This window comes from Helianthus annuus, chromosome 15, assembly GCF_002127325.2.
Source record: "Helianthus annuus cultivar XRQ/B chromosome 15, HanXRQr2.0-SUNRISE, whole genome shotgun sequence".
Classification (NCBI taxonomy): domain Eukaryota; kingdom Viridiplantae; phylum Streptophyta; class Magnoliopsida; order Asterales; family Asteraceae; genus Helianthus; species Helianthus annuus.
Window position 1 is genome coordinate 58,820,573 of NC_035447.2, and position 26,289 is coordinate 58,846,861.

Here is a 26,289-nt window from a genome sequence, read left to right on the forward strand (position 1 = left end):
TTGAATCACAAGTTTGAAATAAAACTTCGTTATTTAAAGATACTAAAATCCCAACACACGTTATTCAAAACCATACGTTTAGCGGAAGCGTTAATGTAGCGTAATATAAACGTTATCCAAACAAACATAGTAAATAAAAGTCTGATGATATATCCCTCGAGCAACCATGACCACTCGCGCCCTCCAGCCAGCAAGTTCCTGCTTTCAAAGTACCTAAGGACCTGCGAGCATGTAACACACGTATCAGACAAAGCTGGCGAGTTCACAGTTTTAGAAAACGTTTGTTACCCGGTGTATGTAAAACAGTTTAATACCCAATGCAAGTAATATTGTTAATATCTCATTTCCAAACACGGACGGCTCACGGACTGCCCTTCCCACGTACTCCTATCTAGTACTGGGCCAGACTGGGTCATTAGTTCACCTCCGTCCTCTACAGGCACGGGGTGAGGGTGCCAAACCTAAGTAGCGCTACTAACTAATACCCGATGAGGGACTTACAAAAGATGATAGGTGAGAATATTAACCAATATACCCGTTTTTACCCAAAGACTTATCCCCCATGGAATACCCACTGACTGTCCCCAACCACTGGGACGCATGCTCGAATGTAGTGAACTCACCTGGGATTGCTCGGTAGAATTAATTATTCGTTTAACCACGGCGATTTACCAAGTCCTATGATAATTACACATAACAATCAGTTTGGTATGAACAATTATTTACACGTCTTTGCACGTATGTCATCAAACAAGTCACGTTTATATCATAATCCATGTCGGGTGATTTGATTATCCTTCCCGTGCATATACGCTTAACCAAAAATCATACGACCCTTAATACTATGTATCCCATTAATTCACAGATTTATACGTGTACAGACCATATACTTATACGAGTTAATATACCGTTACACGAGTTACCGGACCAACCCAACAGGTTGTAATATGTATGGCCCAACCGATTACTCACTCAAAAATCCTAGAAATTCCTTTACACAATTATCGGCCCCAAATAGTAACTATGCAATCTGTTAAAGAGTTTGGTCCATATCAAAAATCCTACTTCATGTGTTCAACATTCATAACAGTGGATGATTAATAGTAGTCTTGCAATTTAATTTAGCAAATAATTCACTACTCATATGTATATGAAATCCCCTCCTATTAATACAGAAATCGAGTCATGGCAACTAAATTAACCAATCCATTAACAAACCATGCTGACTTATATTACTACTTCCCATTATATTAGTAATCGTGATCCATGTTATCATATACAATCCATTTATCATGCAAGCCACTTCTATTGTCATGTAATCCTAACACACCAACCCGTGACCTTAGCGTTTAACTTACGCAACAATCATGCCGGGAATACGAACATTAACCGACTTAAGTCGGACTAGCTCCTATCATGCGCAGCACTGATTTATTAAATCGATGAGTGCAATGGTTCACACATAACGGTTATTCACATGGATATCAAAACAACGATTTTAACAACTTGCAACACATTCATATCCGATCATTCTTATTTATTAGGTACACCACTAATTACAATACCGATTGGCCGCGCATTGATCATAAGCATAAACATCCAAGTATCACGTAATCGTACGATGATAACACATACATCAGGCAGTGGTACTTCAATCATATATATCACAACCCTAGTTTCATTTTCTAATAACATTAACATACAATATTCATAGACTTATCCACACATAAGGGTACAATGGGTCAAGATTTGAATAAGTACAGCTTACTAACCAGAATGTTTGCTAAATGCCAGGCTCAAGATTGATCTTCAAAGAAAGAGGTTTCGACAAGGGAGAAAAGGAATCCCCTGCTGCCGTGCGTTATTTTTTTTTTTGAGAGGAAGGTAGGGTTTGAATAAGTGTGGTGATATGTTACGTAATCCTTTGTATGCATATCTCCTAATAACTGGCCCCCAATTAATCAATTACCCACATGCATTTCACCCGGCCCACTATTTCAGTATGTATATACACAATCGGCCCACATGTTAAGTAATAAAAATCAATGTCTACCATACATATAACCTGCAATCGGCCCACATATAAGTGCAACCCACTAACTGGCCCATATGTTAAAGTAACACAAGTCTACTAATCGGCCCACAAAAGCTTTAATTAGACTTGTGTGCGTTTGGGCCTAAAGTAACATGTAACTAAGATGAATGTGGCCGCATTTACTCGTGGCCCATAACGTAACATGTTATCACCCCCGTTTAAAGTTAACACCCTACATTAACGTGCCTAAGTCAAGTAATGCACAGTGAAGGAAACGAAGAGGATCTTAGAATCGTTAAGACAAACGACACTAACCTGAAAAGTTCGGGTTGTCACATCATCCCCAACTTGAAGGAAATTTCGTCCCGAAATTTAGCAAGTAGGTACGAGAGGGTGAAGTGACAATTCAAGATTGTTGCGGATTTTCCCCAGGTGTTACATCATCCCCAACTTGAAGGGGAATCTCGTCCCGAGATTCACTAGTTTTGCTTGACTCTGCCTTGTCTTTGGGAAAGAGGTGAGGGTACTTTAGTTTCATCTGATCCTCGCGTTCCCACGTGAATTCCGGTCCACGCCTTGAATTCCAACGAACTCTAACAATCGGAATTCGACTGTGCTTACGCACCTTGACCTCCCGATCCATGATTTCAATAGGCTCTTCAACAAACTGCAGCTTGTCATCCAACGTGAGCTCTTGAAATGGCACAACCAGTGTCTCATCAACCAGACACTTCTTTAGTTGCGAATCGTGAAAGACGTTGTGAACATTACCCAATTCCGCAGGTAACTCGAGTCTGTAAGCGACTGTACCGATCCGCTCAATAATTTTGAATGGCCCGATGTAACGTGGATTAAGCTTGCCACGCTTCCCAAAACGTACAACACCCTTCCACGGTGAAACTTTCAACATAATCCGATCATTAACTTCGAACTCTAAAGGCTTTCTGCGCTTGTTAGCATAACTTTTCTGACGATCACGCGCTGCTGCCATACGATCCCTTATCCGAGCTATATTTTGCGAAGTTTCCAAAATGAGTTCAGGACCTGTGAGTTGACTGTCACCTACTTCTGCCCAACAGAGAGGAGAACGACATTTCCGCCCATACAATGCTTCGAACGGAGCTGCCTGAATACTTGTGTGGTAGCTGTTGTTGTAGGAGAACTCTATTAACGGCAAGTGTCTTTCCCATCCCTTCCCGAAATCGATCACACATGCCCGCAGCATTCCTTCAAGTGTCTGAATAGTGCGCTCACTCTGACCATCCGTCTGTGGGTGGTAAGCGGTGCTCATATCAAGTTTCGAACCGAACAATTTGTGCATAGACTGCCATAATTCAGAAGTAAAGCGCGGATCTCGATCTGAGATGATGGAAGTTGGCACTCCGTGCCGAGCAACTACCTCCTTAAGATATACTGCTGCAAGCTGCGAAAACTTATCTGTTTCCTTGATTGCTAGAAAATGTGCCGATTTCGTGAGTCGATCAACAATCACCCATATAGTGTCGTTTCCAGCCTGAGTTCTTGGTAATCCAGTAACGAAATCCATAGCGATCTGTTCCCACTTCCACTTAGGTATTTCTGGCTGCTGTAGTAGACCCGAAGGCTTCTGGTGTTCCGCTTTAACTCTAGCACAAGTTAAGCATTTACTCACATACGTGGCTATGAGGGCTTTCATATTCGGCCACCAATACATAACCTTAAGATCGTGATACATCTTGTCCGATCCCGGGTGAATAGAATATCGTGACTTGTGTGCTTCATCCATCACAAGTTCTCTAAGATCACCAAACAGAGGAACCCATACCCTTTCCATGATGTAGTAAATACCATCAGATTTCTGTTCAAGCTGCTTTTCCATACCGCGTAAACCCTCAGCTTCGATGTTCTCTTCCTTCAATGCCTCAGTCTGAGCCGTACGAATTTTATCAGGAAGGTTGGAATGAATAGTGAGTTGTAGTGCGCGAACACGTTTAGGTTTTGTCTCTTTGCGGCTGAGTGCATCAGCTACCACGTTAGCTTTACCTGGGTGGTATTTGATGGCACACTCGTAATCGTTGAACAACTCTACCCAGCGACGCTGTCGCATATTCAATTCTTTTTGGTCAAAAATGTGCTGAAGGCTCTTGTGGTCGGTATAGATGGTGCATTTCGTGCCATATAGATAGTGTCTCCAAATTTTCAGGGCAAACACCACTGCTCCTAACTCCAAGTCGTGTGTCGTATAGTTTTTCTCGTGAACTTTCAATTGTCGAGAGGCGTAGGCTATCACCTTCTCGCGTTGCATCAACACGCAACCGAGACCCTGAATCGAAGCATCACAATAAACTACAAAATCCTCAGTACCATCCGGTAGAGATAAGATGGGTGCGCTGCATAACCTTTGTTTCAAAAGCTGGAAAGCCTCCTCCTGTTTCGTCCCCCAAGAGTAAACTACTTTCTTCTGTGTTAACGAGGTTAGTGGCTGTGCAATCTTTGAGAAATTCTGAATGAAACGACGATAATACCCTGCTAGGCCGAGAAATTGCCGCACCTCCGAAGGGTTCTTTGGTGCCGCCCAATTTCTAATGGCGTCAATCTTGGAAGGATCCACATGAATGCCTACCTCATTGACTATATGCCCCAGAAAATGTACCTCCCGTATCCAAAAATCGCACTTAGAAAACTTTGCGTACAACTGCTCCTTCCTCAGGAGTTCTAGAATAAGGCATAGGTGCCGCTCATGATCCTCCTTGTTCTTGGAGTAAATTAGAATATCGTCAATAAAAACGATAACGAAGTCATCAAGGTATGGCTTGCACACGCGGTTCATGAGGTCCATGAAGACTGCTGGTGCGTTGGTTAACCCGAATGGCATAACCAAGAACTCATAGTGACCGTATCGCGTCCGAAACGCGGTTTTGGGAACGTCTTCCTCTCTGACTCGCACTTGATGATAACCAGACCTTAAGTCGATCTTAGAGTAAAAGCTCGACCCTTGTAACTGATCAAACAGGTCGTCAATACGAGGCAAAGGATATCGGTTTTTGATCGTCATCTTGTTGAGCTCGCGATAATCTATACACATTCGTAAGGACCCGTCCTTCTTTTTCACAAATAAGACTGGGGCTCCCCAGGGGGAAGAGCTAGGTCGGATGAAACCCCTATCCAACAGCTCTTGGAGTTGGTTTGATAGTTCCTGCAGTTCTCCTGGCGCTAGACGATAAGGAGCACGAGCAACTGGGGCTGCCGCTGGGGCGAGATCAATCTGGAATTCCACCTGACGATGTGGAGGTAACCCAGGGAGTTCCTCAGGAAATACATCAGGATATTCCCGAACAACTGGAAGATCCTCGATCTTCCTTTCATCAGACGATGAATCGGTAACAAGAGCTAATATAGCAGGATAGCCCTTACGCAAATACTTCTGGGCCTTCATTGCCGAAACAATACTGACTGGGGTCCCGCTGCGATGACCCTGAACTGATAGAAATTCCCCACTGGGAAGGGGAACACGTATGATCTTCTCCTTACAGAGAATCTCCGCTTGATACTTGGACAACCAGTCCATACCAACAATCACGTCGAAGCTTCCAAGAGTAATAGGAATCAAGTCAATGTCGAAGACTTGACCCAGAAGATCGATTTTACACCCAAACAGAACATGTGTAGCTTCGATTGTTTTACCATTTGCGATTTCTACTATGTGTTTCATTACAAGAGGTGTAGGACTTAACCCTAATTGAGAGCTAAACTCTAAAGACACGTAACTCCAGTCGGCACCAGAATCAAACAAAATAGAAGCAATAACATCGTTTACTGAAAACGTACCAGTAACCACGTTGCCGTCGTTCCGCGCTTCCCCAGCTCCCAGCACAAACCCGCGCCCACGCGCAACATTACCCCCGTTGTTCCCTGCATTGTTATTCCCGTTACCACCCCCTGTGTTCTGTCTCAGCTGAGGGCAGTCTCGCTTGAAGTGCCCCTCGGCCCCACACTGATAACACCCTTTCTGATTACCCTGAGTTTGCTGAGGCTGTTGCCTACCCGCCTGCTGCACTGGCTGCTGCTGAGCTGGAAGTGTGGTCCTACAATCCCTGGCCTTGTGCCCCGGTCGATTACACCGATAACAAACTCGAGTACACTGCCCCTTGTGATGAAGATCACACTTGCTGCACAAGGGTAGCTTCCCCGCATATGATCCCTGCCCTGATCTGTTACTCGAGTTCTGATTTACTGATGCTGTCTGGCTGAAACTGCGGGTGCTGCCAGTATCCGTCTTCTTCTGAGGCTGTGCAGAGTTGGACCCCTTGTCTGTATCGTTCCACTTACGTTTGCTATCAGCAGCAGATGCAGTGGAAGTAGTGGCAGCTGTGGTAGTGCTAGAAATACGAGGTGGCAATGAGTCGCTCTCCACCTCCTGGTCAACAATTTTATGTGCCAACCTAACAATCTGGGTTAGGTTATTGAGGTTCGCTGCTGTAACTAAACCCTTCACCCGTGGAGGTAACCCCTTAATAAACAACTCGATTCTTCGTGGCATGGGTCGGGACAAGTTTGGACACAAATCGGCTAACTCATATGACCGCTTCACATACGCCTCGATTTCAGACCCCACCATTGTCAGATGATAGTACTCATTCTCTAACTTCGCTATTTCATCTCGAGGACAGTATTCCTCCCTCATCAGTTCTTTAAAATCATCCCACGTAGTGGCGTTCGCCGCCTCAATACCTAGCAGTTGGACCTGGGCATTCCACCAGGTCAAGGCACCATCCTGAAGCGTGCCTGCTGCAAACTTTACTCTATCCCCAACTGGGCAGTTACATATCGCAAACACTGACTCCGCCTTTTCGAACCAGCGTATAAGTCCTACAGCCCCTTCAGTGCCACTGAAGGTCTGTGGCTTGCAATCCATGAAAGTTTTAAATGTGCAAACTGGTGGGTGAGGCTGGTTTTGTGGCGCCGGCTGACCAGCCTGGTAAGCTGCCAAGGCTGCAGCCACCTGAGCGTTGAGTAATGCTTCTAGCTCCGCTTGGGTCATATGGATTTCACCACGCCCACCACCGCGGCCTCCATTTCGTCCACCACGACGACCTCCACCACGTCCGTTCATGATTCTACAAATATGGGAAGAAGGAACGATTTAACAGACCATTTCAAGCAGATGTCAAGTATTGCTATAGTATTCACAGTTTTCGAGGTTCTAATACAACATTGACTAACAACGCGGGATTCCTTTTTCACACTAGTCGAGATTTACTGGGACTCACATGCACCTCACGTTGTTATTATGTGTGCACCCATAATAATAACCTGATTTGCATGCTTATCTCAGTTCCTCCCTACTCATGTTAGAAGGTTTCCCCTAATTCATACAGTACGACCGTCGATATCACAACATAGCGCATGCAAACACAAGTAGAGTCCTACTCTTAAAACACGTAGTATAGACAGGTAGCATAGCAATTCATATCGTAACATCATATGTGCGTTCGAGTGTGATACCAATCATGAGTATATACTAACTATGCCCTACAATAGTAAACAAGAGACGAACCTTGCTGCCTGGAGCTGAGTGTCATGGTCCATGTCGTATCGGTATGTCGTATCAGTTCAGTTATAGTCTGGTTTTATAAAACATTTTTAAAACCAATTCACTATAACCAGTGGCTCTGATACCAAACTGTCACACCCCCAAAATTACCACCTAGGGAGTGTCCCTGTTAGGCGTGTGACGACTAGCAATGAGCCACCAATTACATTGAATCACAAGTTTGAAATAAAACTTCGTTATTTAAAGATACTAAAATCCCAACACACGTTATTCAAAACCATACGTTTAGCGGAAGCGTTAATGTAGCGTAATATAAACGTTATCCAAACAAACATAGTAAATAAAAGTCTGATGATATATCCCTCGAGCAACCATGACCACTCGCGCCCTCCAGCCAGCAAGTTCCTGCTTTCAAAGTACCTAAGGACCTGCGAGCATGTAACACACGTATCAGACAAAGCTGGCGAGTTCACAGTTTTAGAAAACGTTTGTTACCCGGTGTATGTAAAACAGTTTAATACCCAATGCAAGTAATATTGTTAATATCTCATTTCCAAACACGGACGGCTCACGGACTGCCCTTCCCACGTACTCCTATCTAGTACTGGGCCAGACTGGGTCATTAGTTCACCTCCGTCCTCTACAGGCACGGGGTGAGGGTGCCAAACCTAAGTAGCGCTACTAACTAATACCCGATGAGGGACTTACAAAAGATGATAGGTGAGAATATTAACCAATATACCCGTTTTTACCCAAAGACTTATCCCCCATGGAATACCCACTGACTGTCCCCAACCACTGGGACGCATGCTCGAATGTAGTGAACTCACCTGGGATTGCTCGGTAGAATTAATTATTCGTTTAACCACGGCGATTTACCAAGTCCTATGATAATTACACATAACAATCAGTTTGGTATGAACAATTATTTACACGTCTTTGCACGTATGTCATCAAACAAGTCACGTTTATATCATAATCCATGTCGGGTGATTTGATTATCCTTCCCGTGCATATACGCTTAACCAAAAATCATACGACCCTTAATACTATGTATCCCATTAATTCACAGATTTATACGTGTACAGACCATATACTTATACGAGTTAATATACCGTTACACGAGTTACCGGACCAACCCAACAGGTTGTAATATGTATGGCCCAACCGATTACTCACTCAAAAATCCTAGAAATTCCTTTACACAATTATCGGCCCCAAATAGTAACTATGCAATCTGTTAAAGAGTTTGGTCCATATCAAAAATCCTACTTCATGTGTTCAACATTCATAACAGTGGATGATTAATAGTAGTCTTGCAATTTAATTTAGCAAATAATTCACTACTCATATGTATATGAAATCCCCTCCTATTAATACAGAAATCGAGTCATGGCAACTAAATTAACCAATCCATTAACAAACCATGCTGACTTATATTACTACTTCCCATTATATTAGTAATCGTGATCCATGTTATCATATACAATCCATTTATCATGCAAGCCACTTCTATTGTCATGTAATCCTAACACACCAACCCGTGACCTTAGCGTTTAACTTACACAACAATCATGCCGGGAATACGAACATTAACCGACTTAAGTCGGACTAGCTCCTATCATGCGCAGCACTGATTTATTAAATCGATGAGTGCAATGGTTCACACATAACGGTTATTCACATGGATATCAAAACAACGATTTTAACAACTTGCAACACATTCATATCCGATCATTCTTATTTATTAGGTACACCACTAATTACAATACCGATTGGCCGCGCATTGATCATAAGCATAAACATCCAAGTATCACGTAATCGTACGATGATAACACATACATCAGGCAGTGGTACTTCAATCATATATATCACAACCCTAGTTTCATTTTCTAATAACATTAACATACAATATTCATAGACTTATCCACACATAAGGGTACAATGGGTCAAGATTTGAATAAGTACAGCTTACTAACCAGAATGTTTGCTAAATGCCAGGCTCAAGATTGATCTTCAAAGAAAGAGGTTTCGACAAGGGAGAAAAGGAATCCCCTGCTGCCGTGCGTTATTTTTTTTTTGAGAGGAAGGTAGGGTTTGAATAAGTATGGTGATATGTTACGTAATCCTTTGTATGCATATCTCCTAATAACTGGCCCCCAATTAATCAATTACCCACATGCATTTCACCCGGCCCACTATTTCAGTATGTATATACACAATCGGCCCACATGTTAAGTAATAAAAATCAATGTCTACCATACATATAACCTGCAATCGGCCCACATATAAGTGCAACCCACTAACTGGCCCATATGTTAAAGTAACACAAGTCTACTAATCGGCCCACAAAAGCTTTAATTAGACTTGTGTGCGTTTGGGCCTAAAGTAACATGTAACTAAGATGAATGTGGCCGCATTTACTCGTGGCCCATAACGTAACCAGTTATCACCCCCGTTTAAAGTTAACACCCTACATTAACGTGCCTAAGTCAAGTAATGCACAGTGAAGGAAACGAAGAGGATCTTAGAATCGTTAAGACAAACGACACTAACCTGAAAAGTTCGGGTTGTCACAAAAGTAAATGAAAGTATAAGATTTTTTAATGATATATACACAAATCATGATGAGGTCGACGTAGAAGCAATTAATAAATGTTGACTAATTTTTATGCATATCAGTATGTCATATTTGAGCACAAGGTTCCATGCATTGAGAATCATTTATAGCCATATATTTATATCTATTTCTGCATTTTTCTATTTTATATATTAATATCTTTTTTTAATTTTTTATATACCTATTGTGGCATCAATTATTAGAAGGTAATAATTTTTTGTTTACCATGATAACATATATCAAGTATGATAACATTTTTATACAATCTTTAAATATTAACAAAGTTTTATTTATACTTATTGATTGATATACTAATTCTCTTAATACAACTAATCGTATTATATTGTTTCATTTGTTTTACATGTTACTACAGTTTTAACTCCGGCAATTACACAAGACGTGTGCAGAGAGAGGCGTAAGCAACGGAAATTGTATTTGGATAGTAAAAGATCTAATGTATCAAACGTGTTACCGCTTTCTAAGAAAATTGAATCGTCGACATCTAATTTGTCTTCCACTTTATTCCGCACTCCAACTACTTCACATCATGCATCTACTATTTCGCCAGGTTTATTTATTTAATTTATTTAAAATTTTCATAATTTTTAAATTTGTATATTAACTATTTGGTAAAACGTATATATGTCTAAAATTATTATATATGTCAAATATGATAACATTTTTACGAAAAATTAAATTATTATAAAATTTCATTGCACCTAATGGATTTTTATATAGTTACTTTTTTTATACAACTAATGCTATTATATTGTTTCTTTGGTGTTATATGCTAATACAGTTTTTACTCCGGTAATTACACAAGACGAGTGCAGAGAGAGGCGTAAACTACGAAAACTGTATTTGGATAGTAAAAGATCTAACGTATCACACGTTTTACCGGGTTCTACGACAAAAGAATCGTCGACTTCTAATTCTTCTTCCATTTTACTACACACTCTGAATACTTCACGACATTCATCTACTATTTCGCCCGGTTTAATTATATATTATCATTAAGCTTTTCAATTTTTTTTTAATTTGCATACTTAACTATTTTTATACATATTTATGTCTAAAACAATATACTTATTTTTTTTTATTTTATCAGTTGTTTTCACGCAAAGTTATCAAAGTTACACTAAAGAGAGACGGAGATTAAGGAGACTTTATCTAGATAGTAAAAAATCTCCTATCTTACAAGGCAAATCCAGGGCTATGAACAGTTTACAATCTTCTTCTATTACAAGGTCCTTTCAATGTAACACACAAAATGGTAATTTTATACATTTGTTAATATTTACAAGTAATATTATATCCGATTTTCTAAATTGATATTTTGTCTAGGTGATTACCCATCTGCTTCAAACAACCAATCACTTTCAACAAGTGTCCGTCGCTTTTCTATTTCTCCAAACATAACAACAATGAATACAACTCCTATTTTACGCAAAACGTCTCCAAAGCTATCTACTGGTAAATCTAAGTTATTAGGCAGACAAAGAATTACATCTCCTATTCCAATGGTTGATTTGACTACAGATGCAGCGTTAGATGTAGATCCTTACAAAGGTGTTTCACCAGGTAGTCGCTTCATTTACATATTGTCGACATTATTTTGTATACCATTTTTTTTAAATGCATCGCTTAATTTCATTTATTTTTATTTCCTGCTAATCTACAGATTACTTAGATCATGGGGACCAGTGTATTACGTGTCAAGTATGCAATGCAAAGTTTTGGGAAGTAGAAACGGCGAGAGGCAGAACCAATAATCGGAAGACAAGTTATTTTTTATGTTGTGGATATGCTAAAGTAGAGCTACCCGATTATAAAGATGCGCATCCAAATTATCAGAAACTGTTTACGTCTTTGGATAATGAAAGCAAGCATTTTTTGAAAAACATTCGCCGTTATAATTCTATGTTCGCTTTCACATCTATGGGTGGTAAGGTCGATCCAACTGTTAATAGAGGTAATGGCCCATTTTGCTACAGGATTAGCGGTGAAAACTATCATAGTATTGGAAGTCTGTTGCCGGAGAATGGCAATAAACCAAAGTTTTGCCAGCTATACATATACGATACAGAGAACGAAGTTTCGAACCGAGATTCTATATTTAGGTAAGTATCTTACAGTATAATTTGATTCAATTGTTTCTGAATTAATAATTAATATTTCATTTTTAAAAATTTTGTCAAAACAGTCGATCTAAGGAGTCGGATACATCATCTTCTGCTTCAGTTGATCGTCACTTGATCCAACATATCAAGTCTGTGTTAGACTCCGATAATGTATTGGTTAAAGTTTACAGGATGGTTAGAGATTGTTTTCATGACGATCCGCAGCTTACTCTTAAGGTACGTCTTATTGGAAGAAGGGACAAGGATGGTCGAATGTATAACTTACCAACATGTGGCGAGGTTGCTGCTCTAATTGTTGGAGATGTTGAAAACGCATTTGAGAACAGAGACATTGTTGTTGAAACTAAATCGGGGACTCTTCAACGAATTAGTGAATTACATCCTTCTTACCTTGCTCTTCAATACCCAATTCTCTTCCCGTATGGAGATGATGGTTACAGAGTTGACATCCCTCATAGAGGTGTCGTAGATGTAACCAACAAGAAGCGTCCAAATTGTACGATGAGAGAGTTCTTTTCGTATCGTATTCAAGATAGAGTAAACCAATTTTCTCTGATTCTAAATTCAAGGAGACTTTTCCAACAATTTTTGGTTGATGCTTATACGATGATTGAGAGCGAGAGACTAAACTACATACGTTTTCAACAAAAAAATCTAAGATCTGATACCTACGAAAGTCTCCGGAAATTGAGAAATAATGGTCAGCAAGATATATCTAATGTTGGTACACCTCTTATATTGCCTTCTTCGTTTACCGGTGGAGCTAGATATATGATGCAAAACTATTTAGATGCAATGGCTTTATGTAAATGGTTTGGTTATCCTGATTTTTTTATAACCATTACATGCAATCCCAAGTGGCCAGAGGTAAAACGGTATCTTAAAGACACCACTCTGAATCCAGAAGATAGGCCTGATATCCTGTCAAGGTTGTTTAAATTCAAACTGGATGCAATTTGTAAAGATTTAAAGGAATGTCATATGTTTGGAAAAGCAGCAGCAAGTACGTATTGCAATCCTTTATTACTAAATATATTTTTTACATTTGCTTTTATTGATTTTAAATTATTTTTATGCAGTTATTTATACAATTGAGTTTCAAAAACGTGGCTTGCCTCATGCGCATTTGTGCTTATTCATGGAACCAGAAGCTAAAATTCCCACTGTTGACCAAGTTGATCCGTTCATATGTGCAGAAATTCCAAACAGAGATGATGACCCAGAGTTGTATACGCTTGTGAAGGATTTTATGATTCATGGACCGTGTGGTAATGCTAATATGAGCTGCCCATGTATGGTTGATAAACAGTGTTCTAAAGGCTTTCCTAAAAGATTTCAAGATACTACGACAATTGACGCCAATGGTTTCCCATTATACAGAAGGAGAGATGATGGAAGAACAGTTGTCAAAAACCGGATCGAGTTAGATAATAGAAGTGTTGTACCATACAACAAAAAGTTATTGAAAAAGTATCAGGCACATATAAACGTTGAGTGGTGCAACCAAGCTGGGTCAATTAAATATTTGTTTAAGTATATCAACAAAGGTCCGGATAGAGCAACAGTTGCTGTTTTGCATAGTGATAATCATAATGAACAACATGAAAAAGATGAGATTAAAGAGTATTATGACTGTCGCTATATCTCAGCATGCGAGGCATCATGGAGGATTTTTAGTTACGATGTAAATTACAGATATCCTTCTGTTATGAGGCTTCCATTCCATCTTCCAGGTCTCCAACCGGTTGTATTTGGAGCAGATGAAGACATCAATTATGTTCTTAACAGGCCATCTGTCAAGTGTTCTATGTTTCTGTCTTGGATGGAAAGGAACAAAGACCCTGATGACCATTTGGCGCGTACACTAACTTATGTCCAGTTTCCAACTTGGTATGTATGGAAGACTGAAAACCGTTGTTGGCAACCTCGGAAAAAAGGTAACACAATTGGCAGAATTCATAATGTTGCTCCAGCTCTTGGAGAAGCTTATTTTTTAAGAATCTTGCTCAACAAAGTCAAAGGACCTAAGTCATATGACGATATCAAAACTGTTAATGGTCATGTACATGATACATTTCGAGATGCGTGTTTTGCACTTGGTCTTTTAGATGATGACAAAGAGTACATCGAAGCAATTAAAGAAGCAAATGAAACAGCAACAGCTTCTTACGTACGAAATTTATTTGGCATGATGCTATTGTCCAATACTATGTCAAGACCGGAGATCGTATGGGAAAGCACGTGGAAATACATGACAGATGATTTCATCTACAGATATAGTAAACTACATCGTGTTGAAGGTACATTATCAAACTTTATAAAATCCATTTTGCTTTTTTAATTTTTTTCATACAAGGTTTAACATAAATATCATACTCATTGTATCAGTATTTGAACATCTAACAGGTTTATCAATTCCAGACGATGAACTTAAAAATTACGCTTTGTTGGAAATTGAAAAGTTTTTAGGTATGAATAGCTCATCGCTACGCAACTTCTCAACAATGCCTTTTCCAGATTCTTCTTCCTTATCTGATCTCGACAATCGTCTGATTAACGAGGAGCGTACTTACGACGTATTAAGTCTCGCAGAGGAATATGTTAATCTGTTTAATATGTTAACTGAAGAACAAAGGTCAGTGTTTGAAGAGATAATGAAATCTGTTGATGGTAACACTGGAGGGATGTTTTTTGTTTACGGTTACGGGGGCACCGGGAAAACCTTTTTATGGAAGACGTTGTCTGCTGCACTTCGGTCAAAAAGAGAAATTGTATTAAATGTTGCTTCGAGTGGAATTGCATCGCTGTTATTGACAGGCGGCAGGACTGCACACTCCAGATTTCGTATTCCTTTGAATCTTAATGAGGATTCGGTATGTCATATAAAAGCTGATAGTGATGTTGCTAAATTGTTGCATCAGACCAAACTTATTATATGGGATGAAGCACCTATGGTCCATAAACATGCGTTTGAAGCCTTGAACCGCACGATGAATGACATCTTCAATTTCGACACTTCGAGAAATTCTGAAACCTCTTTCGGTGGTAAGGTTATTGTTTTTGGTGGAGATTTTAGACAAGTACTTCCCGTTGTTCGAAATGGTGGAAGACAAGAGACGGTGAACGCATCATTAAGTTCGTCGTATTTGTGGAGTAAATGTAAGGTGCTAACGTTGTCAAGGAATATGAGGTTAACCGTTGGAAGATCTCCATCCGAGATTGTCACACCCCCAAAATCCACCTGCGGATAACACCCGCTTCGGGGGCGTGACCGACCAGGATCCAGCCACCAATTATACTGAATACTTAAGTTGATAACAAAAGTAATACTTACTAATCATAAGCTTAGCAAATATTAAGTTCAGAGTTTAAAGTGTTAAGTTCAAAACAGTAATAAATAGCGGAAGCATAAGTAAGGTAGTTTAAAACAAAGTTCATGTTTCAAAATAAGGTAACACCCAACACAAGGGTGAACAGACACTACACGTTCCCAAGCTGCAAGCTCCTTCGTCACTGGTTACCTGCAAAGCATGCAGTAAGGGGTCAACAATAATGCTGAGTGAGTTCACTAGTTGTCCAGTTTTAATTACCAAAAACTTTGTTTCGCCGGTTAATTTATCCGTTTATACATGCCCTGGGGAGCTACCCCAAAAGTTAGCGACTAAACTGTTTTTCCAATACCGAACACTAGGTAACCGTTGCGTATCCGCAGGATGCCCCGATGTCAATGTTCTATCATCATTGACGAATATCTGAGTACATTAGTTCACGCCCGTCCCAAACCAGGGCACGGTGTGAGGCTGGTAAACACCTAAATAGCGCTATCAACTAATAACCCGTTCGCCTAACCCGGCGACTAATCGGTATTTGTAGTAGGGACTTGAGTGATAGAGTTTCGTTTAGTGCCGTTAGTTGCAATCCGTATAAACAGTAATTAACCAAAAGGTTTCCCAATACCCGGGAAGAAAAAGTAGGTTTTGTTCCCAATAACTAGGGAAGGTATGTAAATGGTATCCCCTTTTACCAGGGGATAGGGTTGTTAGTCTCGTGTCCCAAACCACCGGGACGCATGCTTTTAAGTTGTGAACTCACCTTGGGTTGCTCGGTAGGTTTAGGTTACTTGTCAATCACGTTGGTCACCACGTCCTAACATGGTTACCGGTATAGGTCAGGTTCGGTGCACAATCATTCACGTAAAACACATATAGGCACGTATCAAGCATATAAGTAAACAGTCATTGGGTTATTGGGCCGGCCTAAACAATTAAACAGTCAACCGCATCACATAGTCCATTTAACAGATAGTCCAAGTTAACACAGAATGGCCCAATAACCAAAATGGACAGCCCACTCGCAACCAGCTTGTCTCGAGTCGCAACCAGGTGGTCTCGGCTTGTCTCGTTATGGTTGCGAGTCGCAATCGTGGTCTCGAGTTGTCACGTGTTGGTTGCGAGTCGCAACCGTCGTAGTCTCGAGTCGAAATCTCGTGGTTTCGACTTGTCATGCTTTGGTTGCGAGTCGCAACCGTGTGGTTTCGAGTCGTAATGCCGTCGTTGCGAGTCGGAATGCTGTCGTTGCGAGTCGGAATGCTGTCGTTGCGAGTCGTAATCTGTCACTTTCATATACACGTGATGATGCAGAAAAGACAGTCCAAATTGTACATATGAAATCAGACCCATATTTGGAAACAGCCAATAGGGTTTTTACAAACACTTTTCCTAATTTTGACCATATACAACAATAGATCAAACATTACCATTTTAAAATCTTCAAACTATCTTCAACAAGTTCATCAAGTTCATAGTTTTTCTAGGGTTTTCATGCCAACATAATCACACATTTTGGACCGAAAATCACCTATTTCTAACAAGATTAATATGCAAGAACAAGTAAAACATACACTTAGTGGCATTAACATAACTCGGTTGGCCCTAAACATCCTTAAACCATTATTCCATAACCATTTAAGCATGTTAGCAAGTATCATACATAGGGTTTAACACACATAGTCAAAACTTCACAATCTTCCTAAAAATCATGCATAGTATTTCTAACCAAGCATAATATTTCTAGTTCATTTAACCCACATAAATCTTATACACAAAAGATACACAAAGATAACACTAACCGGTTATGAAAGGAGGAGCCGAAAACAAAGAAAAGAGAACCGAGAAGATGGAGTGTCCGAATTGGTCTTGACCGAGTTTCCTTGTCCGAGATCCTTGAGCTTGAACCGAAAGTTTGGAAGAGTTTGGATGTTGTTGGCTTGGGGTTTTTAGTTGAGAGAAAATAGAAGAGGTGTGTGTTTGTTTGGTGTAACAAATGAAGGAAATGAGGAGGAGGTGGGATATATATTCATAGGGTGTTTCGGGTTGGGCTTGGGGGTTTCGACCCAAACCGGTTACGGCCCAAAGGCCCACTCGCAACCGAGTGACCCACTCGCAACCGCCCGGTTGCGAGTCATGGTCTCGGGTCGTGGTTTCGGCTCTCATATTTACATATATAATACATACATACGTCACATATCAAGTAAAAATCACGTTTTCATTTACTAATATATATATATACACAAAATATTACAAGGTGATCGTTCGGAAAAACCTCGAGTGTCACATTATCCCCAAGTTTTAAGAACTTTCGTCCCGAAAGTTGAAGCAGCCACTGCCAAGCTGGCGTGTTTCAACGGGGTGTCACATCATCCCCCCGTTAGTTTGGAATTTCGTCCCGAAATTCGGTTGTAGCTTCAGTGCTGGGGTTTTCGTTTGGGAATAACTGGGGATACTTGGACTTCATCTGGTCCTCCCGCTCCCAGGTAAACTCTGGGCCGCGCCGTGAGTTCCAACGAACTCGTACAAGGGGTATCTGGCTACGTTTGAGGGTTTTGATCTCTCGATCCGTGATCTCAATCGGTTCCTCAGTAAAATGTAGCTGTTCATCAATCGTCAGTTCCTTAAAAGGAATCACAAGTGTTTCATCCGACAAACACTTCTTCAGGTTAGATACATGAAAGACGTTGTGCACTGCACTCAGCTCTGCAGGCAGGTTCAATCTATAAGCAACCTTACCGATTTTCTCGGTAATTTCGAATGGTCCAACATACCGTGGATTCAGTTTGCCTCGTTTACCGAAACGAACCACACCCTTCCAGGGTGAGACTTTAAGTAGAACCCGGTCCCCGACCTGGAATTCTAACGGTCTCTTACGCTTGTCAGCGTAGCTTTTCTGACGGTCACGAGCTGCCGCCATGCGTTGCCTGATCTGGGAAATCTTTTCCGTTGTATCTACCACTAGTTCTGGGCCTGTGAGTTGACTGTCACCTATTTCCGCCCAGCAGAGTGGTGATCGGCATTTACGACCGTACAATGCCTCAAAAGGTGCCGCCTGAATACTGGTGTGGTAGCTGTTATTGTAGGAGAATTCCACCAACGGCAGATGCTTCTCCCAGTTCTTGCCAAAATCGATCACACATGCTCTAAGCATGTCTTCCAGGGTTTGGATGGTGCGTTCAGACTGCCCATCCGTTTGCGGGTGATAAGCGGTGCTCATGTCCAAACGTGAGCCAAAGGATTTGTGCATAGCTTGCCACAATTCGGAAGTAAAACGAGCGTCTCGGTCAGAAATAATAGAAGTTGGCACCCCGTGCCTGGAGACTACTTCCTTCAAATAGATTTCTGCCAAGGTAGAAAACTTGTCTGTTTCCTTAATGGCCAGAAAGTGTGCAGACTTAGTCAATCGATCTACTATCACCCAAATAGTGTCATTCCCGCGTTGAGATCTAGGTAGCCCTGTAACAAAATCCATGGAAATCTGTTCCCATTTCCATTTCGGGATTTCGGGTTGCTGTAGTAGGCCTGCTGGTTTCTGATACTCGATCTTGACTCTTGCACAGGTCAAACATTTGCCAACATAGGCTGCTATGTGGGCTTTCATGCCAGGCCACCAGTAGGTGGTTCTTAAGTCGTGGTACATCTTATCTGAACCAGGATGTACTGAGTAACGGGACTTATGGGCTTCGTCCATCACAAGCTCTCGTAGATCTCCGTAAAGTGGGACCCAAATGCGCCCTGCCACATAGTAGGCGCCGTCCTCTTTCTGTTCTAGTTGCTGCCTCGATCCTCGCAGGGACTCAGCCCTGATGTTTTCCGGTTTCAGAGCTTCAATCTGAGCATTTCGAATCTGGGTAGGAAGACTAGACTGGATGGTAAGTTGTAATGCTCGCACGCGCTTTGGTATAGTGTCTTTCCGGCTGAGGGCGTCTGCCACAACATTGGCCTTGCCCGGATGATACTTGATGGCGCATTCATAATCATTCAGAAGTTCGACCCATCGGCGTTGTCGCATGTTTAACTCCTTCTGCTTGAAGATATGCTCGAGACTCCTATGATCGGTGTAAATGGTGCACTTGGTACCGTACAGGTAATGTCTCCATATCTTAAGCGCAAATATCACTGCTCCTAGCTCCAAGTCGTGTGTTGTGTAGTTCCTTTCATGTGTCTTAAGTTGTCGGGATGCGTAAGCAATGACTTTCTCGCGTTGCATCAACACGCAACCGAGCCCATGAATAGACGCATCACAGTAAACCACAAGGTCGTCCGTTCCTTCAGGTAACGAGAGAATTGGAGCACTGCAGAGGTTATCCTTAAGCCTCTGAAAAGCAGATTCCTGTGCTTCATTCCACTTGTAGGTGACGCCTTTCTGAGTGAGTGTCGTGAGAGGTTGTGCAATCTTAGAGAATCCCTGAATAAATCTGCGGTAGTAACCTGCCAATCCCAAGAATTGGCGAACTTCAGTGGGAGTTTTAGGGGTAGGCCAATTCTTTATAGAGTCGATCTTAGCTGGGTCGACGTGGATTCCGTCCTTGTTAACCACGTGCCCAAGGAAATGGACTTCTCGAAGCCAGAAGTCGCATTTCGAGAACTTGGCATACAGTTGCTCGTTGCGAAGGAGTTCGAGGATAAGGCGTAGGTGCTGTTCATGCTCTTCCTGACTTTTCGAGTAGATCAAGATGTCGTCTATAAACACGATCACAAATTTGTCGAGGTAGGGTTTGCATACCCGGTTCATGAGATCCATGAACACTGCAGGGGCGTTGGTCATTCCAAAGGGCATAACGAGGAATTCATAATGACCATAACGAGTTCTGAATGCAGTTTTGGAGATGTCTTCGTTACGGACCCTTAACTGATGGTAGCCTGATCGCAGGTCAATCTTAGAATAGTAGCTCGATCCTTGCAGTTGATCAAACAAATCGTCGATTCGCGGGAGAGGGTAACGATTCTTGATGGTAACCTTGTTCAACTCACGATAGTCTATGCACATTCGGAACGTGCCATCCTTCTTCTTAACAAAGAGTACCGGTGCTCCCCAGGGTGATGAGCTAGGACGGATAAATCCTTTATCCAAAAGTTCCTGTAGTTGAATAGAGAGTTCCTTCAATTCTGCGGGGGCTAGTCGATAAGGTGCACGAGCTATAGGCGCTGCTCCGGGAGCTAGCTCGATTTGGAATTCGACCTGACGATGGGGAGGGAGTCCAGGTAATTCCTCAGGAAATACCTCGGGATAGTCGCGTACTACTGGAAAGTCTTCAATCCTCTTTTCCTTTTCCTGCGTGTTGGTAACAAGTGCCAAGATAGCGGTGTGCCCTTTCCGTAAACACTTCTGGGCCTTCAAGAACGAGATAATGCCGGAGATTTCTCCACCCTTGCCACCTTGTACAATGAGGGGTTTGCCAGAACGGCGAGGAATACGAACTGCTTTCTCTTGACAGAGGATCTCAGCGCGATGCTTGGATAACCAATCCATACCAATAACGACGTCGAAGCTTCCAAGAGTAACAGGGAAAAGATCGATACTAAATGTCTGACCAGACAACTCTAGTTTGCAGCCTTTGACAACATGTGAGGCTTCGATGTTTCTTCCATTAGCTAACTCGACGATATGAGGAGAACTTAGTAACGAAAGCGGACGCTTAAGCTTCTTACTAATACGTAGGGATACATAACTAGCATCGGCACCGGAATCAAATAACACAGAAACATAACGATCATCGAGTAGGAACTTACCCGTCACGACATTGGGGTCATTCCTTGCTTCACCAGCTCCAATCACGAAAGCCCTTCCTCTAGCACCATTCCCAGCATTGTTGTTCTGGTTGTTGTTCCCAGCTCCCTGATTATTGTTGCGATTCTGATTCAGTTCAGGGCAATCCTTCTTAAAGTGCCCCTCAGCTCCACACTTAAAACATGCCCGGTTGTTTCCCTGCTGCTGTTGCTGTTGGGGTTGCTGCTGGTTCTGTCTAGCTGGGAACTGACTTCTGCAATCCTTGGCCTCATGCCCCATTTTGTTACATCGCTGACACTGACCCTTCACACACTGCCCGCTGTGATGTCGATTGCACTTGTTGCACTTGGGGTGGTTTCCACGATAGCCACCCTGTTGTTGAGCGCCCTTGTTGTTTTCGGTTTTCCTTTGCTGTGCTGGGGCCTGAGTGGGGTTAGCATCCTTGCTTGGATTTCCTTCCCACTTACGTTTGTTGTCACTAGAAGTTCCGACGGTAGCATTGATCCTTTTGGGCAACCGGCCCTCTTCTACGGCCTGATCAGTAAGTTTGTGAGCAAGTCGAACAATCGGCTGAATGGTAGTGTGGTTGGCTGAAGTGACATGGCTTCGAATCTCTGGAGCCAAACCTTTGATATACAGTTCGATCCTTCGGTACATAGGTCGGGACATGTTCGGGCAGAGAGCAGCATAGTCATTGGACAACTTGGTGTAGGTTTCAATCTCTGACCCAACCATCTTGAGCTCATAGTACTCGTTCTCAAGCTTGTGGATGTCATCCCGGTGACAGTATTCATCCTTAATCATATCCTTGAAATCCTCCCATGCCGTAGCATTAGCAGTTTCCAACCCAAACATCTGAATCTGCGCCTTCCACCAAGAAAGCGCGCTTCCTTCAAGCGTAGCAGTAGCAAATTTCACCCAATTTGCAGGAGGACACTCGCAAACGGCAAAAACAGCTTCAATTTTCTCAATCCAATGCAGAAGACCTATGGCACCCTCAGTGCCGTTGAAAGGGAGAGGCTTGCAATCCATGAAAGTTTTGAAAGTACACACTGGTGGTTGCGCCGGTGCATGCTGACCTGTTCGTGAGAAGCGAAGCGTATAGGTTTAGAGGCGAAAAGTCGATGTGGCGGTAGGATCTATACATCCTAAAGCAACGAGCTTACCTATGGGGTGGGCTGCAAAAGCCGCAGCCACTGTGTTGAGCAGGTTAGTGAACTGAGCCTGCGTCATGTTAATGTTTCCTCTTCCGCGTCCACTCATTGTCTTCATAACCAGAAAACACAGTATGAGTGTGATGTCGTAGTGTAGCGAGAATGAGATAGAAGAGAGAGGTGTATCTATCTAGTTTAGGCACACTAGTACGTATATCATAACAGGAAACATAAAGCAAACAAGTAAACACTGGTCCGAGCTATGAGGTCAAATGTGTCGAGCCTTGCACTTGGAGTGTAGTGTCGTCGCGAGTCACGGGTTATAGTCTGGTTTTCTCCAAAAAGATTTTCCCCTTTTTAAAACCAAGTTCACTATAACCAATGGCTCTGATACCAATCTGTCACACCCCCAAAATCCACCTGCGGATAACACCCGCTTCGGGGGCGTGACCGACCAGGATCCAGCCACCAATTATACTGAATACTTAAGTTGATAACAAAAGTAATACTTACTAATCATAAGCTTAGCAAATATTAAGTTCAGAGTTTAAAGTGTTAAGTTCAAAACAGTAATAAATAGCGGAAGCATAAGTAAGGTAGTTTAAAACAAAGTTCATGTTTCAAAATAAGGTAACACCCAACACAAGGGTGAACAGACACTACACGTTCCCAAGCTGCAAGCTCCTTCGTCACTGGTTACCTGCAAAGCATGCAGTAAGGGGTCAACAATAATGCTGAGTGAGTTCACTAGTTGTCCAGTTTTAATTACCAAAAACTTTGTTTCGCCGGTTAATTTATCCGTTTATACATGCCCTGGGGAGCTACCCCAAAAGTTAGCGACTAAACTGTTTTTCCAATACCGAACACTAGGTAACCGTTGCGTATCCGCAGGATGCCCCGATGTCAATGTTCTATCATCATTGACGAATATCTGAGTACATTAGTTCACGCCCGTCCCAAACCAGGGCACGGTGTGAGGCTGGTAAACACCTAAATAGCGCTATCAACTAATAACCCGTTCGCCTAACCCGGCGACTAATCGGTATTTGTAGTAGGGACTTGAGTGATAGAGTTTCGTTTAGTGCCGTTAGTTGCAATCCGTATAAACAGTAATTAACCAAAAGGTTTCCCAATACCCGGGAAGAAAAAGTAGGTTTTGTTCCCAATAACTAGGGAAGGTATGTAAATGGTATCCCCTTTTACCAGGGGATAGGGTTGTTAGTCTCGTGTCCCAAACCACCGGGACGCATGCTTTTAAGTTGTGAACTCACCTTGGGTTGCTCGGTAGGTTTAGGTTACTTGTCAATCACGTTGGTCACCACGTCCTAACATGGTTACCGGTATAGGTCAGGTTCGGTGCACAATCATTCACGTAAAACACATATAGGCACGTATCAAGCATATAAGTAAACAGTCATTGGGTTATTGGGCCGGCCTAAACAATTAAACAGTCAACCGCATCACATAGTCCATTTAACAGATAGTCCAAGTTAACACAGAATGGCCCAATAACCAAAATGGACAGCCCACTCGCAACCAGCTTGTCTCGAGTCGCAACCAGGTGGTCTCGGCTTGTCTCGTTATGGTTGCGAGTCGCAATCGTGGTCTCGAGTTGTCACGTGTTGGTTGCGAGTCGCAACCGTCGTAGTCTCGAGTCGAAATCTCGTGGTTTCGACTTGTCATGCTTTGGTTGCGAGTCGCAACCGTGTGGTTTCGAGTCGTAATGCCGTCGTTGCGAGTCGGAATGCTGTCGTTGCGAGTCGGAATGCTGTCGTTGCGAGTCGTAATCTGTCACTTTCATATACACGTGATGATGCAGAAAAGACAGTCCAAATTGTACATATGAAATCAGACCCATATTTGGAAACAGCCAATAGGGTTTTTACAAACACTTTTCCTAATTTTGACCATATACAACAATAGATCAAACATTACCATTTTAAAATCTTCAAACTATCTTCAACAAGTTCATCAAGTTCATAGTTTTTCTAGGGTTTTCATGCCAACATAATCACACATTTTGGACCGAAAATCACCTATTTCTAACAAGATTAATATGCAAGAACAAGTAAAACATACACTTAGTGGCATTAACATAACTCGGTTGGCCCTAAACATCCTTAAACCATTATTCCATAACCATTTAAGCATGTTAGCAAGTATCATACATAGGGTTTAACACACATAGTCAAAACTTCACAATCTTCCTAAAAATCATGCATAGTATTTCTAACCAAGCATAATATTTCTAGTTCATTTAACCCACATAAATCTTATACACAAAAGATACACAAAGATAACACTAACCGGTTATGAAAGGAGGAGCCGAAAACAAAGAAAAGAGAACCGAGAAGATGGAGTGTCCGAATTGGTCTTGACCGAGTTTCCTTGTCCGAGATCCTTGAGCTTGAACCGAAAGTTTGGAAGAGTTTGGATGTTGTTGGCTTGGGGTTTTTAGTTGAGAGAAAATAGAAGAGGTGTGTGTTTGTTTGGTGTAACAAATGAAGGAAATGAGGAGGAGGTGGGATATATATTCATAGGGTGTTTCGGGTTGGGCTTGGGGGTTTCGACCCAAACCGGTTACGGCCCAAAGGCCCACTCGCAACCGAGTGACCCACTCGCAACCGCCCGGTTGCGAGTCATGGTCTCGGGTCGTGGTTTCGGCTCTCATATTTACATATATAATACATACATACGTCACATATCAAGTAAAAATCACGTTTTCATTTACTAATATATATATATACACAAAATATTACAAGGTGATCGTTCGGAAAAACCTCGAGTGTCACAGAGATTGAGGAAATAAATAGTTTTGCAAAGTGGCTTTTGGACATAAGAGAGGGAAATGTTGGTGGTCCTAATGATGGAGAAGCAACAATTGAAGTGCCATCTAATCTTATAATCAATGATACTTCCGACCCCATTTCCAGCCTGATCGAATTTGTTTATCCTTCAATTCTCGATAACTTTAATAGTCCTAATTATTTTAGTGATAGGGCTATACTTGCGCCGAAGAACGAGGTTGTCAACGAGATTAACGATAGGCTGTTAGCGTTGTTTCCCGGTGAAGAAAGAGAGTATCTAAGCTCTGACCGTCTTTGTGCAACTGAAAATGTAAGTTCAATACAAGAAAGATTATACACACCGGATGTTCTCAATGGTCTTAAGGTTTCAGGCTTACCGAATCATCGGTTAGTGCTAAAAGTTGGTGTCCCAGTCATGTTGTTACGTAACATTGATCAAAAAAATGGTTTGTGCAATGGAACAAGGTTGAAGGTTACAAAGTTGTATAACCGTTTAATAGAGGCTGAAATAATATCTGGAGCTAACATTGGTACTCGAACCTATATTCCCAGAATTACTTTAGTACCTTCAGACAAGAAGATTCCCTTTTCATTTCAAAGAAGGCAATTTCCGGTTGTTGTTTGCTTTGCTATGACTATCAATAAAAGCCAAGGTCAATCACTTTCTAGAGTTGGTCTGTACCTAAGACAACCGGTTTTCACCCACGGTCAGTTGTATGTCGCGTTATCGAGAGTTAGAACAAGAGACGGTGTTAAAATGCTAATACTGGACAAAGATGGAAAGCCTACAAATAAAACAACTAATGTTGTGTATAAAGAAATATTCAACGACTTATGATTTTTCATTATTACTTAATATGTATAATTTCAACATGAATATTTACTGAATGTTAATTTTTTTAATAAACGATTTGAAAATAATAACATTTTTTTGGCATT

At 41.7% G+C, this 26,289-nt stretch overlaps 1 protein-coding gene across 1 annotated transcript; it reads left to right on the forward strand.

The window, feature by feature from the left end:
- The first annotated feature begins 11,612 nt into the window (after nt 1–11,612).
- LOC110913832 lies at nt 11,613–26,188 on the forward strand. The gene is made up of 6 exons (XM_022158650.1): nt 11,613–11,769; nt 11,870–12,308; nt 12,392–13,332; nt 13,409–14,629; nt 14,736–15,519; nt 25,384–26,188. The coding sequence occupies exons 1-6, from the start codon at nt 11,613–11,615 to the stop codon at nt 26,186–26,188; spliced, it is 4,347 nt and encodes a 1,448-aa protein (XP_022014342.1).
- The last annotated feature ends 101 nt before the right edge of the window (nt 26,189–26,289 follow it).

Bases quoted from the DNA above. Each gene is read 5' to 3' on its own strand.
- LOC110913832 (XM_022158650.1), top strand. From the start codon at position 11,613: ATGAATACAACTCCTATTTTACGCAAAACGTCTCCAAAGCTATCTACT. The intron at 13,333-13,408 runs GTACGTATTGCA...ATTTTTATGCAG, and splicing joins GTTTGGAAAAGCAGCAGCAA to TTATTTATACAATTGAGTTT. The intron at 14,630-14,735 runs GTACATTATCAA...AACATCTAACAG, and splicing joins TAAACTACATCGTGTTGAAG to GTTTATCAATTCCAGACGAT.